The sequence below is a fragment of the Haliotis asinina genome, chromosome 8 (genome assembly GCF_037392515.1).
Source record: "Haliotis asinina isolate JCU_RB_2024 chromosome 8, JCU_Hal_asi_v2, whole genome shotgun sequence".
NCBI classification, from domain to species: Eukaryota; Metazoa; Mollusca; class Gastropoda; order Lepetellida; family Haliotidae; genus Haliotis; species Haliotis asinina.
Window position 1 is genome coordinate 4,642,450 of NC_090287.1, and position 20,457 is coordinate 4,662,906.

General features: G+C 40.2%; 1 protein-coding gene across 2 annotated transcripts in view; it reads right to left on the reverse strand.

The window, feature by feature from the left end:
* Positions 1-264: 264 nt before the first annotated feature.
* Positions 265-20,457, reverse strand: part of LOC137293437 (pyruvate carboxylase, mitochondrial-like) — a 39,643-nt gene continuing 19,450 nt past the window's right edge. For both annotated transcript variants that reach the window (XM_067823975.1, XM_067823976.1), the window contains exons 7-21: positions 20,047-20,317; positions 19,425-19,587; positions 18,336-18,518; positions 17,571-17,805; positions 11,189-11,413; positions 10,385-10,541; positions 10,040-10,146; positions 9,148-9,281; positions 8,266-8,515; positions 7,686-7,814; positions 7,350-7,465; positions 5,720-5,899; positions 5,130-5,378; positions 3,352-3,492; positions 265-2,763 (exon numbers count right to left, since the gene is read on the reverse strand). In XM_067823975.1, coding sequence (XP_067680076.1) covers positions 2,515-2,763; positions 3,352-3,492; positions 5,130-5,378; positions 5,720-5,899; positions 7,350-7,465; positions 7,686-7,814; positions 8,266-8,515; positions 9,148-9,281; positions 10,040-10,146; positions 10,385-10,541; positions 11,189-11,413; positions 17,571-17,805; positions 18,336-18,518; positions 19,425-19,587; positions 20,047-20,317 — 2,789 coding nt within the window. In that variant the 3' untranslated portion in view covers positions 265-2,514. The remainder of the gene's footprint in view (positions 2,764-3,351; positions 3,493-5,129; positions 5,379-5,719; positions 5,900-7,349; positions 7,466-7,685; positions 7,815-8,265; positions 8,516-9,147; positions 9,282-10,039; positions 10,147-10,384; positions 10,542-11,188; positions 11,414-17,570; positions 17,806-18,335; positions 18,519-19,424; positions 19,588-20,046; positions 20,318-20,457) is intronic.

Below are 20,457 nucleotides of genomic sequence, written 5' to 3' on the forward strand. Positions count from 1 at the left end.
GTACTGTTGTTATATTAGAGAAATATTAATACTCATTTCCATGTTTCCAAACAATAAAGATAATTTAAAAAAATGGAATGGGTAATCAAAACATATGCCTATATATATAGTTATATACTGTCAGTGAATAGAAACTAGACTGTCAATTATCCAGATGTTGGAACTGTTGATCACATTGACTATGTGGATAGTATGTGGTTCAAGTATAGTGGAGTCTCATACAGCACTCACTAATATTTCCATATGAAATAACAATTACACAAGACTATATCCTAAATTTATTTTCTGATCTGTTTACACAATGACATACAGTAAATCTATACTGAAATATATTACATACTACTCACAAGAAATTAAGGAACACCCAATGTTCCATATTTCCACGGCAACCCTGTTTAGTAGTTATGCCATGACAGATAACTTACAGTAAAACAAACTGAATCTTCTTCACCTCTACTGGAGTGATATATACTCATAGAAACAAATAAGAGAACACATGAAAGTGCAAGTATTCTGTCTAGAATTTCACAAACAGTGCAAAACTTGTGAAGAAACCTGGAAGAGAATAAAGAACACTTGTTTTTTCATGTGTCTCTTTATTTGTTTCCATGACAATATCATGACATAGTCTGGACTAACTCCATGTCAGTCTCATTTGCAACAGTTTCAAATGCTTCCTCTGAAGTACACAACCACAATTAGCAGCCATGAAGGAAACACACTGTTCCAATCCTTAAGCAAGGTTTAGTTGTACTGTTGACATCATTCAATGACGTCGTACACATGCACATATTGACATATACTACGTTCGGAAAATATGGATGAAAGGAAGGAGAGATGCTTTACCCTTTAAAAAGCAAATACACCTTGACACAGTGATAGAATACACACATTCTGCCCAGAAGAAATTAATGAACTCCTCCCTTTTTCATTCAGCCGAGGTTCATCTGGTACGGCTGATTAAATTCATAGGTGTTCTTTAACTTGTGTTGTAACAGTATATCAAAATTTATATTCAGTGAATACTTTATCTCACAAATGAATTCATACTAAGTAACAATGTTTTCATGAAAATATTCTAATAACGTCTGAGCTGAGGATGAATAGCATAAAGTGCATTACAGGCTGTGAATGTTTCGATGAACATGACATGAAGATATCATCTGAACAATATCTTGGTGAACACCATGGATTTCTGTAGATCATCAATATACATTGCACTTGCTGCAACCACTTGCGTTCAACAACTCAGCTGGTCCGATACATCACACACACGTCCATATCTGTCACTCAAACACTCCATGTGTCAATCATTCAACAACCATCCAATCACCATTAAGCTGGCCATGTTGTGAATACATAAATTCTGTGGAGGAAGGTATGTGCAGCACACATTCCCACGTTCTCTACTGTCACACAGTATCTAACGACACAACTCCAGTAAGTGTCACCAAGATGTGAATATAGTGCCCACAACTGTCCCTGGAAACAACAAATAGGTAACAAGCTTAAAACATATCTGTCAAAAACCAAACAACTTTCAAGAAGTATCTTGCAACACTGCACTCCCTTAAGAACTATTTCCATTTAACGGAGTCTATATAAAATATAATGTAAACAAGATCACATGCCATGCAATAGTTGGCTTCAGGAACATGGTGTAAAAACTGCACCCACTGAGAGATAAATAGCATTTCACTCACCAAAACTTCCATTACTTTATCACATTCATTTTCACTTTATTCCAGCACAAGACTACTTATGACTTGTGAACCTCTCGCCAAGGTCTGTTTGTATTTGTATTGTACAGACATACAAAAATAGTCATAATGGCTTGTATGTGTATATGAATATTTCCTATATTTGCTGTAAATGACTGTCAAGAGACTGTTGGTAATATCAGGTCAGTTCCACACATTGGAATCCTGCTACATTGGTAGCTATAACCAGACTGTCGCTAGCTGACAGAACTAGTCAGAGAAACACTCATTGGGTTCGTGATTTTGGACATAATATCGATCAGTACACCAATAGGTCTACCTCAAGAGAGGCTGGATATAACCAGGGACAAATCCTCTGACTGCCTGCATACTAAATTCACGGCACTCCTCACTGCCATTAGAGCTCTAATGTTGTCTACGATGCACACTGTTAGCACACGAACACTTGTACATTAACTTCCTTTGTCATACGATACAACTGATATCTAGCAATACACAATGAACTGATTAAGCATTGTAAAAGAATGAAAATCTGTTAAACTTGTGTTCCTTTTCAGGTTAGTCTGCCATGATTCTAATCATTGACCGTGTTAAAACATCTGTCACAACAATGCCATCTGATGACCAACAGTCTTTCACCCATCACTTTATGAAGGCCATGACAGTTTCCAGCTGAATTGGGCCAGTCTCCCAACACCATCATCATGATAATATTCCTCATACATTAAGAACCTATGGTCAGGTCAGTTCTGTTGGTCAGTGTTTCTTTTGTCGGTCATCCAAGACCAACCAATCACTCGATGTCCATCAACAAGTCGTCCCCTTCAAGCTTCATGCCATCAGTAACAGCAATACTCTTGACCTCACCATCAACAGGTGCACTGACAACCATCTCCATCTTCATCGCACTCAACACCAGCACTGGCTGTCCTTTCTCGACCTTGTCACCAACCTTCACCTTGATGTCTATGACTGACCCTGGCATTGGGGCCCCCACACTGCCTTTCACTCCCTTGAGAGCCTTAGGGTGGAAGTGCATTTCCTACAGACAAGACAAAGCAAAGCTCCTATACATGTGTATGAGAGTAAGTGTAAGTGAGAGTGTGCGTCACCAAGTGATTATGTGTACACGGACTATCATTTCTACAGAGGATGAGACCCATGAAGGCCCCGGCTAGAATAGGCCTTCAGCAACCCATGCTTGCCATAAAAGGTGACTATGCATGTCGTAAGAGGCGACTAACGGAATCGGGTTCACTGACTTGGTTGACACATGTCATCAGTTCCCAATTGCGCAGATCGATGCTCATGTTATTGGTCACTGGATTGTCTGGTTAAGACTCGATTATTTACAGGCCGCCGCCATATAGCTGGAATATTGCTGAGTCCGGTGTAAAACTAAAGTCACTCACCCACAGAAGATGTCTTGTTCTTACCAACATAAAATTATGCCTGAGCAACAGACAAATCAAGAAACCAATGGCAGAACACTTTGGGGACGACAAATTCCTCCATTTGGACCAACCTTTGAGGAAACTGAGTTCTAAGCCATTAAAATGTGTCTGTACAGGTTTACAAGTTCCATTTGTATGGCTGATTTCTAATGTCTGATGAGGATCTGCCTACTGACCTTCATGGCTTCTTCATCCTTGATAAGAACCGACCGTAGCTGACCATTCAGCTCGAAGAACACCTCCCTCTCACCGTTCTTGTTCAGATCCCCTACCGCCAGTGTCTTGATGGAAAGAGTCTTGCCCCGCTCGATCTCAACCTGCATGCAGAAACACTACATAACAATCTGTCACTAGCTGTTAATACTGACTGAGGAACTCAAGAAACACCACCATCTGACTCAACACCACCACCTGACTCAACACTACCACCTGTCTCAACACCACCACCTGACTCAACACCACCACCTGACTCAACACCACCACCTGACTCAACACCACCACCTGACTCAACACCACCACCTGTCTCAACACCACCACCTGTCTCAACACCACCACCTGTCTCAACACCACCACCTGACTCAACACCACCACCTGACTCAACACCACCACCTGTCTCAACACCACCACCTGTCTCAACACCACCACCTGTCTCAACACCACCACCTGTCTCAACACCACCACCTGACTCAACACCACCACCTGTCTCAACACCACCACCTGACTCAACACCACCACCTGTCTCAACACCACCACCTGTCTCAACACCACCACCTGTCTCAACACCACCACCTGACTCAACACCACCACCTGACTCAACACCACCACCTGTCTCAACACCACCACCTGACTCAACACCACCACCTGACTCAACACCACCACCTGTCTCAACACCACCACCTGACTCAACACCACCACCTGTCTCAACACCACCACCTGTCTCAACACCACCACCTGACTCAACACCACCACCTGTCTCAACACCACCACCTGACTCAACACCACCACCTGTCTCAACACCACCACCTGACTCAACACCACCACCTGTCTCAACACCACCACCTGTCTCAACACCACCACCTGACTCAACACCACCACCTGACTCAACACTACCACCTGACTTAACCAATCCATATAGATTCAACACCAATATCTCCTGGGTATACCAGGTGTCTACGTTGGGAAGTTGAGCATACCAATCACTTTCTTAAATTACCAATTAAACTTCACAACACGATCATGCCAAGGTACTCTGAAAGAGGTAGGACGTCTTGCATATTTCTTAAAAGTTTTGGACCTGTCAATTTGTCTCCATGATTTCCCCCAGATCTGAGTTGCACTTTGTATAGTGGAGATATAGTGGAGATATATCAGGTAAAGTGGAGATACATCGGAACATATACCCTGGAGATATTGAAGACAATACAGGTTATGCAGTTTATTTTTTTCGTACTTGCCATATTGTCAGGAAAATATCTGAACCAATTATTATCTACATTTTGACAATGTTCAATGTAGATTTACATACATCTCAAATACATCTCTCTTCATACACATCTCAACTGACACACATCTCAAACACCTCTAAACAAACATACTTCTCAAATACATCTTACTTCATACTCATCTCAACTCACACACATCTCAAATACATCTTACTTGGATGAGATTATATCTCACCTGTCACTTTTTGCCTCACTGAACACACATCTCAATTTGCAGACATCTCACTTCACACACATCTTAAACGCTTCTCAACTCACATAAATCACTTCAACTACACTTCAAACAAATTTCACTTCACACATATCTCAAATACATCTCACTTGGCTGAGTCTATGTCTCACCTCATACTTTTCAACTAAGTGAACTCTCTTCTAACCTCACACACCTTTCACTTCACACAGCTTAAAACCAACCCTAAAAATGTACCTTCGTGGGTTTGCACATATCTTACCTCACATTCCTCTGGGATTTTGGGTCCCATTAGGAACAGTCTGGTATCCAGCGTGTCAACTGGTCCATATTTATTACGGAATTCCATGAAGTCATCGAGGACTTTTGGGTAGAGCGCTGAACTCATGACATCCACATCTCGCACCACAGGGCCATGTTTCTCTATGAGCTCCTCCTTTAGCTTGCCGAAGTCTAAAGGAGGGAGAGTCGTTCCTGGGCGACCATCAAATGTCTTGGCACCTTTCAGAATCTATTACAAAGCAAAATCAACATTAGGTCTACAATATAAAAAATGTATTTCCCAAATACCAAATCTGTATAATAAGATGTTCCTGAGTGAGCAATTACAGTTTAACGCCGCTTTTATCAATATTGAAGCGGGGAACACAAGAAATGGGCTCCACACATTGAACCCATGCAGGGAATCGACCTCTGATCTTCACTGTAATGAGCAATGCTTTAACTATTAGGTTACGTCTTCGCCCAGAAAGTTCCTGGAGTCACCAGACAACAACCTGTGCATGAAATCAAAAGACTGACCAGAAGCAAGGTCAACTGATGGAGAGCAGGTTTATATGGTCATGTTTTCACCTTGGTTCTTAGTGGTTCTGGGTAGCCACCTGGTGGCTTGCCAAGGTAACCCTGGAAATACTCCACAACAGAGCTGGGGAAAGACAACTCTTCTGCCCTGTCCTCAACCATCTCAGCAGTCAGCTTGTTCTGGACCATGAACTGTGCCATGTCTCCCACCACCTTGGATGAGGGAGTCACCTGAAACAAAAACGTGTCCCTTAGATCTTTCTTCTTTCCTGTCATCTATGGGGAAAGTAATACATCAAACACTTCCTCTTCAAAGATTAACTGAACACTAATGTCTGATGGAGGAATTCCTGTATTACCAACCTGCACATAAGTAGTAGGTACAGTCGTCCCTCGCAATAACGCGGATCTCGGGGTCCATGGACAACCCCCCGCGTTATTAGACACCCACGTTATTGCTCACATGAATATAGGTCAAGTGAAAGACCCAGCAACAAGAGCGTATATATACATTGCATTTGGTACACGTGTGCGTGTGTACATACAAAACATACAGTATGTGCATCTGTGAATGGTTACAAAACTAGCGTGTGACAGAGAAAATAAAACTTACAAAAGTGTTTCTGTGTTTTCTTTCGGTAAGACCGAACTTTAATATCCAAATCTGCTAATGTGGTATGATATGGTCAGTAGTTTTACCTGTCGCTGTCAAACTGGCGCTGTCATTTTTTTCCAAATAAAGGGAAATTTCAGATTGATGTTCAAATTAGTTTTGACAGTTCAAAGGGCTAATCTCATTAATTTACTCAAACAACAGATAATCGAGCAACAGCTAAAGGAGTAATTTACGACCTCAATTAGATATGGAGAACACCCGGAGATATATTACTAGGCCATTGCTTTTCTCTCATTACGCAATGTGTATGAGACATGAACTTTTGGGAGCCATGCATTATCCTGCGGTTTAACCGAATCCTCGGTATCGCGAAGCGTGTTATTGCAACAGACGACTGTATAATCAATCTACTGCATTCCCCCTTCTAAGGGGTATTATTTGATCCACACCTCCCAGCACCAAGTAGAAGTATCGAGGGTCGCGCTATGGACATCCTTTGCTTGGTCCATACATTTGAAGACAGGCTCTGTTACACACCTACTTGGTACGCCCATTCAAAGACAAGTTCTATTACACACCTGACCGTCCACTGCAAACAATCGAATGTTGTGTGGTATGCACATTCGAAGATGGGTACTATTACACAACTGCTTGATCTAGCCATGTTGCCCTTCTTCACCACTAATGACATCCTAAGCCAGTTTCCCCATCCCAACATCTAGCCATGTTGCCCTACTACTCCAATGGGGATTTCCTAAGGCATTTTCCCCACTAAGCTGCACATAAGCCATGTTCTCTGCTAATACAACAAGGACTTCTTAAGGCATTTTCCCCACCCCAACATCTAGCCATGTTGCCCTGTTTTACCAATGATGATTTCCTAAGGCATTTACCTCATCCCACATGTGGTGATGTTGTCCTCCTAATCCAATGACGACTTCCCAATGCATTTTCCCCACCCCACATCTACCTATGTTGCCCTGCTAATCCAACGACGACTTCCTGAGGCATTTACCTCACCCCACATCTAGCTAAGTTGTCACACCAGCCATACGGTCCACCTACCTTGGGGATATCTCCCAAGAGTTTGTTGGCTACAGAGTACATTTTCTTGACCTCCTCGAACTGGTCAGCCAGCCCCAGACTGAAGGCCTGGAACTGCAGGTTGGTGTACTGACCACCTGAAACAAACAACAGCATCCTTCAGTGCTGGCACTCAGTGGACACACAGGTAAATACAGGCATCATGGTCCTAGGTACACCTCCACCACTTGATATATAACACAATGCTGACATCAAGAAATGGAATGCAGCTTACTGTATCCTTGCTTCATGCCACTGATAGTTATAACCAGCCTGTAGATATATATAGTTAACAACAATAACACTGTCAGCACCCACCTGGGATCTCATTGACGTAGATGTCAGCATTGCCGCTCTTCATGGTGACGCAGCACTCGAAGGGGGCATACAGATTTCTGGTTTGTTCCCAGTATGCGGAGTATGTTGATACATCCTCAAGCTTCACACCTAGAGATGGGAACATATAACACAGACACAGTTATAACAACTGTTCTCAGCCCTTGGTCCTAGCTTAGCACCTACAGTCGAAAGCCTGTGGAGAGAGCATGGATCCGATTGACCTTGGCAGTAGTGGAAAAGGGGCTTATCTCAATGTGTCACATATGAAGAATCAAACCCTATCCACTAATACTATAACTTCTTGACTATCTAACTGTACCTGATATAAAGGAAGTAATGTGAATGAAGCTTGTTCAAAAGCAATGAAGGAGTTGGGAGGGTAGAACTACGAACAGGGGTTCAGTGTGTGCACTGAAACACACCAAGAAACTTCATATGTCACCTCAACAAGACATTCAGAGTAAATAAAGTGTAGGCAAGTATGTTAAGAACTCTCATAGGGCTACGGGCTACTTAAAATATGGTGATGGTAAGTCAACAGCATCCTGGGCCCACTCACCTGTGTCAAGATCTGTCCTCTCTGTGGCGGCAACAATGGCACCCATACTCGGCTGTGACGTCATTCCCGACATGGAGTCTACTGCAACATCTACAGCATCTGCTCCTGCTCTAGCTGCAGCCAACATGGATGCAACTCCTGCACCTGCAGTGTCATGGGTGTGCACGTGGATGGGAATATCAGGGAATTTATCTCGGAGGGTACTGATTAGAAGCTCGGCAGCTTGGGGTTTGAGCAGACCTGCCATGTCCTGGAAGGTCAAGGTCAAGGTATCATCAGCATACTCAAACTATATGTTCATTTGTCTGCTCATGTAAAGAAACAAATGAGCAATATTTCCACCATGTGAGATCCACCATACACAACATGTAGTCTTGTCACTACTGAATGGCTTACAGTGGATTGCAATACTGGTGTGTCAGCTTTAGCTCTACGTCCAACAATGGAACCCTACTTGGGTGAGAGAAGAAGTACTCAACACCGGACAATCTACTCACATTGTCAAGGTATGACAACATAATGGATCACCTGTCTACAGACGAACCACACTCAATCAAAATACAGAGTGAGAATTATGGAATGGGAGTCATGTTGGTTAAGCAGGTTAGGTGTGTGACTTCGATGGTGTTGGTTGGAATCCCACATGGGACACGACCCAGTACAAGAATCTGCACTTTACTAAGAACATGTAACACCAAATAAAACATGTGTTCCGATTGTTACTCAGGTCATATTCTGCTCTTCATCCTTACAGAGCAAGAGATACTGAGGTCCTATTGTGCCTTGAATCCTTACCCTTCTCTGCCCTGCATCCCTTCAGGGCAAGAGTTAGCAACGTCGTGTCGTTGCCTGACATAAACTCACAGCCAGTGACTGCCTTACCTTAATTCCGAGGATGTGTGTCCCAGCCTTGACAAGCTCTGACGCCAGGTCGACGTAGTAGTCGAGGTTGTACTTGGTCCTGGTGGGGTCGGACACGTCACCAGTGTAGGAGATAGCTGCCTCAATCACACCACCTGGTAGCATGGGATCATAGCATATGTAAAACAGATAATCAACGAATGTACAAATTACATGCTTTACAACAGAGATCTCCTTTGGTAGATCACAGCTTGATACAGCTGGTGTGGGCTATTAAGAGTGATGCCAGAATGGATCAGCTTGCACAAGGCCTTCATATATGCCAACGACCACGACAAATTATCTTGCCACCTTGACAGTCACAATAAGCATGTTCCCGCGGAAGTCCATGTAACATGGTGTGTTGTGGTTACAATAATTATGGTACTACGACCATCATTAGAACATTACAAGAATGGGGTCTCGATTATGATTATCATATAAATGTGGTAAAGGATAAGGTGCCAAAAACTGTAGCACAAAAACCACAGTGGAACAGTGAATTAAATGTACAAATTATGCTTATAGTAGTTGAAATTTTGGAATTAAATTCTTACTTGTTCTTTCAGCTCAATTCTTAGACATGTTACAAAAACATCACGAGAGTTATGAATTGGATTGATGTCAATGCAGTGTTTCCACTGATTTGCTGTAAAATATCACTAACTTTCAAACATGTCCCCATACCAATATATTTCTAAAGCAAAGTAAAATAGAAAGATTTTCTGGACTTTTTTACCATTCACTAGGAAATGTCATACACCAACAGAAAATAATTGTCCCAGCTAGACAAATGAAAACATAATCCTATTTTACCCAGTTTAATGAGCATGTTGCCATGGCTACAACAAATCCTGATGCTATGGAAACTGACCTGCTTGTCCGACAGCATCCATTCCCACCACTATGTTCGGTAAATAGTTGAGAGAGTCAAAGATACGGAAAATGTCCATTCCATGCTTGACAGCTTGGTCACAGAACCTAAAACAGGATGACTGAATAAGATTCATGTTCCAGATTGTCACAGTATATGGGTACTCAGTAAGATGAGAAGGCAATGTCAATACTTCTAACAAGACACTGGCAGTATATGCCAGTTACTTCTCTAGCAGCTGAGAGTGAAATCTGAATGCACACAATCCTAAATGCTTAAATGGGATGTGATCTGTATAAAATGGATGTAATGCTACTATCATTAATTTGTAATGCCTGCGCTCACTTGAAGACCACATTGTCTGGGTAGTTGGTGTAGCCAACAGCATTGGCACCTCTCAGCAACATCTGGAAGGGGATATTTGGCATCAGCTTGCGGAGCTCTGCCAGCCGGTCCCATGGACATTCATGTAAGAACCGCAGGGCAACATCAAAGGTAGCACCTGAACAAACAAGGTAACATACACAGAACAGGCACAGCTAATCATCCCTGGGGAATAATTGTGTTAAATTCCTACAAAGTTAGATTCCTACAAGTAAAGGTAGCCAGTCGTGTTGTCCTTTCTGCATATTACGTTTCATATTGTATATGAAATTTGGATTAATGGGTGCATTAAAGATTTTCGTGATGAGTTTAAGTCCAACAACATTTTCATAATGCTTGCAGCCATATTCATCATCTTATCACTCTGTGAGCATGTTGAGACACAGGTAAATGTTAATCATCACAGCTACCGGCACCAGAAGAGATTTTAACAACACATTATCTTCAACTCAATTCCCAGCAGATACTTTTGGTCTGTCACAGCTGCTTCCAAGGAATCTACCTGATCAAAGCTCAATGTTATCTGAGTATTATGGATGTTTCAACTGTAAAATGAATAAATACTGGAATCAGTCAAATTTCATTTTCCCTTAATCGAACTATTGATAATTGTTAACAAGGAAACTATAAATTTGTCCTCTTCAATAAGGTTTCTTCATATTAAGTAAGAGACTATTACATGTTAAATGACAAATCAAGATTACAAGGATTCCTCAGAAAACATTCATGTAATCAGGTTTATTTTCAGAAAGTTGTAATTCCTACCTCCCCAATTTTCTGAGCTAAATAGGTTGTTGAAGTTGTGGGCAACGTAGGGTGAGATGCGCTTGAGGTCATGTGTGCGGACACGTGTTGCCAGCAGTGACTGGTGGGCATCTCTGAAGGTGGTATCCATCAGCAACAGCCCTTTGTGTTCCCGGACTTTCTTGGCAAAGCCTTCTGGTCCTTCCTTCAACAGGATGTCCCTCCATCCCTGGGGTGGTTTAGTGGCTGCAAACACAGGAACAAGCCTGAAGATGTCTCCCAAATACATTTACATCTTTGTCTGAACTCACCTAGAGTCTGGTGTGGCTGTTAATGCCTGTTCCTCCTTCACTTCTTTCCATCACTGTTTATCTAAAGGCACTTCAGAGTTTTCTGACAGATACTAAAGAACCCATCAACCAGCTGACCATAGTACTGAATGACTTGATGGTCAATCTGCCTGGCATGTTGCAGAAATGAAAGTTAAGCAGCGCCATGTCAGACAAAGTTTTATAATGTTTGGTGTGCATCTACCACAAAATATGATTGATTTTCCCTTACATACTGACTACACAACATTCTTGGCACTCATGAACTTACTCATTGGCATATAACAGTAAACCAGTTGAGGACATTATCACTCCATTAAACTGAAATCATATTTCTCCACATGAACTAAAAGTAAGCATGCTTGAAGAGTTTTTCCACCTAGATGATCAAATATATGAAATGAAGTAAACCAAATCCACATAAAGTTCGGTAATAACGAACATACCACTACATATGTAGCAAAAGAAATTATCAGATGAGGTGCCAAATCCCCCCCTCCCCACACACACACCAGCTTACCTACAACAGTTGGGTTCAGGCTAAAATGTAACCACAACAAAACTTCACCAGGCAAAACCATCACCATTTGGACAAAACTGAACTTACCTGAACTGAAAAACAGCTATAAATCTTATGGTGCCATTTCACCTCAGAAATCGGTAGTCATTTTCACCAAACAAATTTGCTGTGATGCAATTTTAGCTATAACCCAAACAGGTTCTACAAATATGAGTTGTGGTGCACATCTCTCACAGACAAATGCAACCTAACACAGTACATCTTGGTGCTGTTAGTGATGTATGTTAGTGACGTATTCCATTTCTAGTATTATCTACTCTGGATACTTAACAAATTAATTGATATTAATACAGAAGAAATTATTGTGTAAGATATGGAAAACTAACATCTTCCAATATTGATCTCCTCACATGGATAAGATGTGGCCAAGTACTGGACTCAAATGCATCAGAAGCCTAACGTCACTGAGACAGTGAGAAATTACAATTATCAATGATCTTACTTCACACATAAATGTTGTTTTCTGATACACTAAGCGCTCTTCTAGTTTTTTCAATGTACCCCACTTACAAGTGAGGTACATTTCAAAGTACCCTGCTGCCAATGGCAACCCATTCATGGTAGTACATCTCTACCTCGAATGACACTGAATTACACATGATGCACAGAAATGAGATGTTTTGCAAATACAAATCAATGGAAGAGTGATTACTCTAAATCTGCTTTCATCTGCAAAATCTGGCAATGGCTACAAAAAGATTTACATCAAATTCCAATAAATAAATGCTGACAAAACATTCAAATGTAGTCCCTGTGAATATTAAGAAGGGGAGTTACAGCGACTTTACTGACACAGTGTCTGCAGGAAAATCAGCAAAATGCAAGATTCTAATCGACTGATTCACACATGTTGCCTGAAGTGTATGATCCGATACCCATGCTTCAAACAGTTCAAAATGAACATTGAGGAGTTCAGTAAGATAGATATGCTGTTCACTGGTCCCATGGGTTGATGTACCCTTGAATTTGTTAAAGTTTACTGCACTTTTACCATTCAATAGATGAAAAGTAACAGCCATCATATAACCATTTAGCCTGTTTAGAGATCAATCTTCTAATCATGAAAATAGGACATGTTTTGATGACACAGTAGAGACATGCACACTATCATAACAGAGACCTAGGTTACTACATCTGTCAACAGAGCCGACAGAGCCAACAATAAAGTCAAAGCTCAGGGGTTTCCTTATAACTTTAAGTTCTTGCACATCTCTGGGAAACCAACTGTATTTCAGCACCAGAGCTTTACAGGGGCACTGATGCAGACCAATTTCCGTGGACTGGTTGTTCCTTTTGTTATTGTTTTTCTCCCATGAGTAGCCGGATCATATCCCAGAATTCAAGACTGGTTCCTGACCTCTGCCAATGTGGATCCTACTTCACACACGCCCTATGCATGATTTATTGTGTGTTTTCTATCATATAGATTCTGCTGAATGCAACAACAATTAAATTTAAACAAAATGCACATAATGAATTTAAAACAGACTAATGTTATAGCAACAATATCAGGCTACTACCTTGTTCAGGAATGTATCCATCAATATCCATATAAAAGAACGATATTCCATTCATCTGCAGCTGGTAAATAATCCTGCTCTATGTCGTGTGTCTTACAACAGTCTAATTTGCGAAAAAGTGACACATGATTTCAGGTCTTTCACATTGGTGAAAAACTGATAAACCTCTCATTGGTCACTCAAGATAGCACACCTGGCAACTTATTGTATGATGTCTGCCATTCTAAGTAATTTAGTTAACCAATAATGAGCAAACAATCAGTCAGGAGAAATGCCAAATTGGAACCTTTGTCGAGTAATCTCAGTGGTGTCACCACTAATTAAACCTGTTATAAATTCATTATAATGATTAACTGACCATCAAGTGAATGATGACAAATAACACGTGTAGGTTTATACTATCAAACACGAGTTACAGCAAGGAAGATGGGCTGAAACTGTTTTCAGGATACCAACTTTGTTGTTACATAAGAAATACATACATTCATTTGTTTTGTACTTGAGTAAATAGGTGTAATCAGGTTTTTTTACGTAAGAAATTTTTCAGATGTCTCTACCAATGGCAAAGCTGTTGTTTTTAGCTTACAAATTCAAATAAATCAACTGTGTGTTTTTATCATCATAGATAATGAACCCGGGTGGTTACCATAGCTACCAAAATGTATGTATGATTTTTACTTTGACAGCTGGCCAACCCGCAAAACTATCTAAATATAGGGCTTTGCGATGTTTCAGACTTATATGAATCAAACGGTTTGTTGCGTGCCTGTAGACATCATATTTTCACATGACATGATTGAATATTAAGGTAAAAACCACACAGAAATAGGATCAAACTGGATCAGTCACTATACCCTCCAAGCATCAGAAAAAGCTACACTGCTGGGATATTTTGTTACAGACAGACAAGGAATACCATGGATTTTTTAAAATAATGGCATGATGTCTTGTACATAAGATGACCCAACAAAAACACAACTTAATGAGGCAAAGTTGAGGACCACCATGAAGATGAGATGATGTTGTACAGGTAGAATATGATTATGGAAGTTAGAGACTCCGACAGCAAGAAATGACAAACTCTGACAGCAAATTCTGTCAACATATGAAACACTAAGTTATATTTTCAGCATGAACATTTTGAATCACATTAAAACCAGTAATATTTATATGAATATCTGAATGTATTCCAATATGGCTGCAACAGTTAACAAACCCTTCCAGCACCTTGAGAGGAAGAAAGGAATACATTATTGCTATAGATAAAGTTAACAATGTGGTTTTATGTGATGTAAACATTCACTGGTTTGAACACCTGCTGTCTTCCTCTGGACCTAGAATAGAACCCACTTTCTCATCCTAGTAGTTGCTGAACATGTCATGATTAAAATATCACCTATCTTTCGACTGATCATCATACTAGAATCCTAATGACTGATCTCCTCCTCCCATGTGGTTGGAAGAAAAAAAAATCCTATCTCAAATCAGATTTGATTTCTGTTGGCAGTTTCATTAACTTGTTTCATCAATGAAAATAAGTTTGATTGAGCCAGTTAGGTTGTAAACTTGTATGCCATTACATATCTTCATCTTGACCTTGGTTGAGATCAGGTAAAGAGGTGACATCAAAGTTCAAAGCAGGACAAACTAACAGATGCTAGGATACAATGAACTACCAACAGGGCAGTAGGTCAACTGGTATTTTTAACATTTCAGAAATAACTTTCAAAATGCTTATACTCTATTTACCTTCTGTATGCACTGATCACTTTCAAGATGAAAAATCTGATTCCCTATTCATGACTCAGTGGAGCAGTGAAACCTTGTTAGATAAAGCATTTAATTCATTTTTCAAGCTAGGAAGGTCTGCAGGTCTGTATTGTCATTGTTCTTAAATTTAAAACGGATTGTAATGTAACTGGTCATTGCTAGAGAGTGAGTGAATTTAGTTTTACACCACTTTGTGCAATATTCCAGTAATATCTCAGTGGGGAACACCAGCAATGGGCTTCACACACTGCACCCATACAGAGAATTGAACCCAGGTCTTCAGTGTGACAAGCGACCACTTAACCACTAGGCTACTCCACAGCCCCCTATAGGTATAAAAAGGGGTCAGTGAGCAGTCTATTGGGTTATCCATATTCTGTGAAAATTGTACCTTTCGAGAAACATCCAGGGAAATCATTAACAATGTTGTCAATTTGACATAACAGAATACAGCACATTTGAAACATTATCTACAAGTAAATGTCATAATATATGTTAGCCTGCTAACTTTGCAAACTGACACAAAATTTATGCATACATTTCAGACACGTAGTGATAGTTGTGACATGTTGTAAATACGTAGAGCCATCATAGATGAAAACATGCAATATGGTTTTACACTTAGTTTTACATTATAATGTGAAACGTTGTAACTAGAAATTAATTCATCACGTTAGGAAAATGTGGAGCTGTCCTCAGATCTGCAAGCAGTGTCAAACATTTGATTTCAATGAAACTGAAGCCTTAACAGACCGGCAGACTTCCCTTATATAAAACTGTGTCATAGTTATTAGATCTGTAAGCATGAATAAGTAATAAGGACTAGTACTCAAGTTATTACTATTCATGTATTCACTGGGAAGCATTTGTTAGGAGAATAGCCATGTGATGGAAGCCGGTAAAGAGTTAAATCCTCCTAAAGTCACTGACTGATTAAACGTGCAGTATGTGGCCTACCCACTCATCATATCCCTTTGGCAAACTTTACAACAAGCATAGGTCATTAGGGAGCCATTCTATAACAGAATCCACACAGGGATCAGGAAACAAGTTCTAATCTGCACTGAACATTAAGACACAGTCAGAGTCTGCCACTCATATCTGATGTAAAGTGTGTACATGACTGTTATTGTTTTGGAGACAGAACATTGTGCCCATTACAACTACGTACAAATCTTTGTAACCTGGAATCAGCAGGAATGGACAACAACAACATACATTTAATTATGCTGGCTCTGTCCAAGCAGACCTACTTTACCCCAAAACTTGTCGTCAACTGTGGGTTTATCTAACTTCATGAAACAAGGTTTCACTGTGTTATCATAGACAATAGGAAAGATTCTGAACATCAAAAGGCACCACTGTTCCCTAAATACCAGACGCTATACAGACAATACAAAAGAAACCATGCAAACTGACAATGAGAGAAACCATGAGGCTTATTGCAGCAAATTAAAGTTTATTGTTATTGGGTAATGTATCATTGGTGGATAACTAAATCTTTCTAATGCAAAAACACAGTTAATGAAGCACATCTATATTGTAATTTCGGATTTAAAAAAGTTCAACATATTTCAAAAACATGCTGACAGAGACTGCCTCATAAATTCCACACTTACCTTGGAAGCCTGTAAACATTGCAGAATATCACATTAATTCATCAAATATTTCTTTTTTTTTAAATTTATATTCCTGTTAAGATATTACATTATAAATTCATCAAATATTAAATACAGTTCCTTCAACTAATAGCTTTGACAAATAAGTTCAATAAATTTGGCAGTGATGAAAGTTGTACAGATATTTTCAGATTTACATTCATAGAACTCATACCATGAATGGAAGAATAGAAAAGTTCTACTGTTTTACATAATTACGCTCATTCTATGTTGGTTATCGGATAGGAAATGAAAATGAAAACTGGATAAAAACTAAATTAACTGCTGACTTAAAAGTAAACTAGAAGTCTTTTTGGATTATACTGCAAGGTAACCATGGTAACATCATCACAATGATTATTAAAGAAAGGTCACCAAACCTATCTAGATGTTTCTATGACTCAAGAGAACCACACATCAATACTAAATCACCTCTAAATCAGCTCTAAATCACCTCTAAATAAGGTTTCCAAAACCACTCACTGCAATCTAACATACCTTTGAACCATGAAAGCATTCATTCCAATACAGAATGGCTCAACTTACCAACAGGAGTCTCAGGTACAGATGGGTTGATTTCTGATGGCTTCAGATTGGTAGCTAGCGGGGTGGAGGCCCCGTTGACGATCACCTGACCCAGGTAATACAGGAGCTTCTGGGCCCGGTTCTGGCTCGGGAAGAAGCTGAACAGCTGCGGGTTTTCATCAATAAAGTATGTGTCAAGAACGCCTGTGAGGAATTCCTCATTCTCCAACACATTCAGGAGGAATGGAATGTTAGTCTGAAAAAGAATACAGCAGAGATAATATTTTTCATCCAATCTGGCATGCACTTTGCCAACAGATCATTTGCCCAGTGAGAAGGGAAATTTACAGACTGCTTGGTCTTAAACATGCCAGTGATGCTCTGTCTAAAACAGAAATAAATCAGCTTTTCCCTACAATATTTAATTCAAGTTTTCAAGACAGTCACATTTATTCATGAATGTAATCATCATTAAACATACAATTTAATATCATGAATTCAAAATTCTAATATAAAACAATTCTCATTCACAAGGAATATGAGTAACATTTCTAGCCTGTGATCATAAGAAAATATTATCATTTAATGAACTAGTATACATTCCGGAATGATCAGAAAATATCCTCACAAACTTTCCTTAAGTAGTTTTAATATTTTCCGTATTATACTGAATGAGCAACACATATGATTCTCAGTACTGTCATGTAAATAAATTGTTCCTTGATCTCCAGTTGTCTTCTAAATGAAAGAATTCCTTACAGTTCGACTGTCAGAAAGAAATCTCACCTTGACACCTCGAATACGGAACTCTTTGAGAGCTCGTAACATCTTGGAACATGCAGATGGATGGTCACGGGCCTGAGCAATGACCTTGACCAGCAGAGAGTCATAGTAGGGGGAGATAATTGCCCCTGCAAAGGCAGACGCACTGTCAAGGCGGATTCCCATACCTTCTCCACTACGAAATACCTATAGAGAGATATGACAAGATGAAACCAGGCACCTACACCAACTTGTATTTAAACTATGAACAACACTCCAGCATAGGTATTGTTTCTGGCCTGAAGAAAACTTGTTCCAACATCACTATATAATGGGTAATGCCTCTGGGTATTTTGGACACACAGTTCATGTTCCAGTTTCTTCTCTATTAGGGAAACAAACACAGAAGTGCTTGGCACAAGATCTCACCTGACACTTTAACTTGGCCACATTTTACTGATTTCATACAGCTGCCATAATTGATATCACTCTGTCAGTAAAATATTCACACACGGATACAGAAAACAACAGTCAGTAGTAATAATGATACACATTTGGGACAATGCTGTCGCCAAGTACGAGCTTACTTCCCTTCCAGTAAGCAGCCTTGAAGTTATCTCTTACATTATTAAATTTGTAAATAAAAGCAAGTGTTAAGGAACACACTTAATTTCTCAACAACGTTCAAAGTGTTTTTACTGCATAATCTCACTCTCAACATATATGACCTTGACCTGTAAATACTGTGAATGATAGCATGAGGAATGTCTCATTCATTTAAGTGCAATGACAATCAACCAACCAGTGATTGATTCACCCGATTCACCTGTCTGCCATGCAGATGTAAAGGAGAATTCAACTCACCTCTAAATGTTTACAGATGGGAAAGTATATGCTAGGTGTGTATACTATAACGTGTACACTAGGATCATCTTCTTCAGGAAAAAAACAACAACCTAGGTATATCATTCCAGAAAGAAGAACTTAGCAAGGGGAATGAATCCTGTTTTATTAGTCCATGCTGGATGCTGGGGATTTATCTCAACCCTGTATCTCCATGGGTGTTCTTCCAGTCAGGGAATCTCTACATACTGAACACACTCATACACCCACCTCAATCCTGCCTGTGTCCGGCTGGAACCCACGAGCAGGGTCTTCTGTAGTCATCCGACACTGAATGGCTGCTCCATTGAGCCGGATGTCCTCTTGGCGGAGACCAAGCTCTGGGAGAGACTTGCCCTCTGCGATACGGATCTGAGACTGAACGAGGTCAATCCTAAGGGATAGAACTGACCGTGAGTCACATCCATAAACTATAAGAATTTACAGAATTTGATGACAATCAAGCCTTTGGTAAAAGATGTATAAAGCCTTAAAAGAGAGTGACTGAAAGAGTTTGTATATAACAACAGTATATTCAAACATTTTGTCTCCAATGACACCTTTTAACAGTAACATCATGGCAACTCTGAGTTGACTCAGCCATCAATGTCTCAATGTAACTGTAGAAGATTATACGCACAGTCAGATTATTTTTCAGTTTTAATTTAGACAAAAGAGAAGAGTTCTAATTGGTGCATGTCCACATCATGTAATAAGAGAAGAGTTTTGGTTGGCTGCACACACAATACCCCTGAAACACAGCAGTAAACCCATGAGAAGATGTCTTGTGTTTCGAACGCTGTTGACATACACTACAAGAGCATCCCATCTCATCACAAACATGTTCACCTACCCTGTAACTTCCTCTGTCACTGTGTGTTCCACCTGCAGACGAGCATTCACTTCGATGAAGTAGTAATGGCCATTTTTGTCCAGCAAAAACTCTACTGTCCCTGCATTCTTGTATCCAACATGACGTGCCAGTTTCACAGCATCTGCAGTCATGCTGTCACGTAGGTGTTGAGGCAAGTGGGGTGCCGGAGCAATCTCGACCACCTTCTGATGTCGCCGCTGCACTGAGCAGTCTCTCTCATACAAGTGGATGACATTCCCATGACCGTCACCTGAAAACAAAGCGTGGAATATGCAGATCTATCTTTCCATATATTCCACAGGCAATTGTGGACATAGCAATGGACTAAACTATCACATGATATATTTCAGTATTCTGTAGACCAAAATTTGAACACTTATTTCACCACTA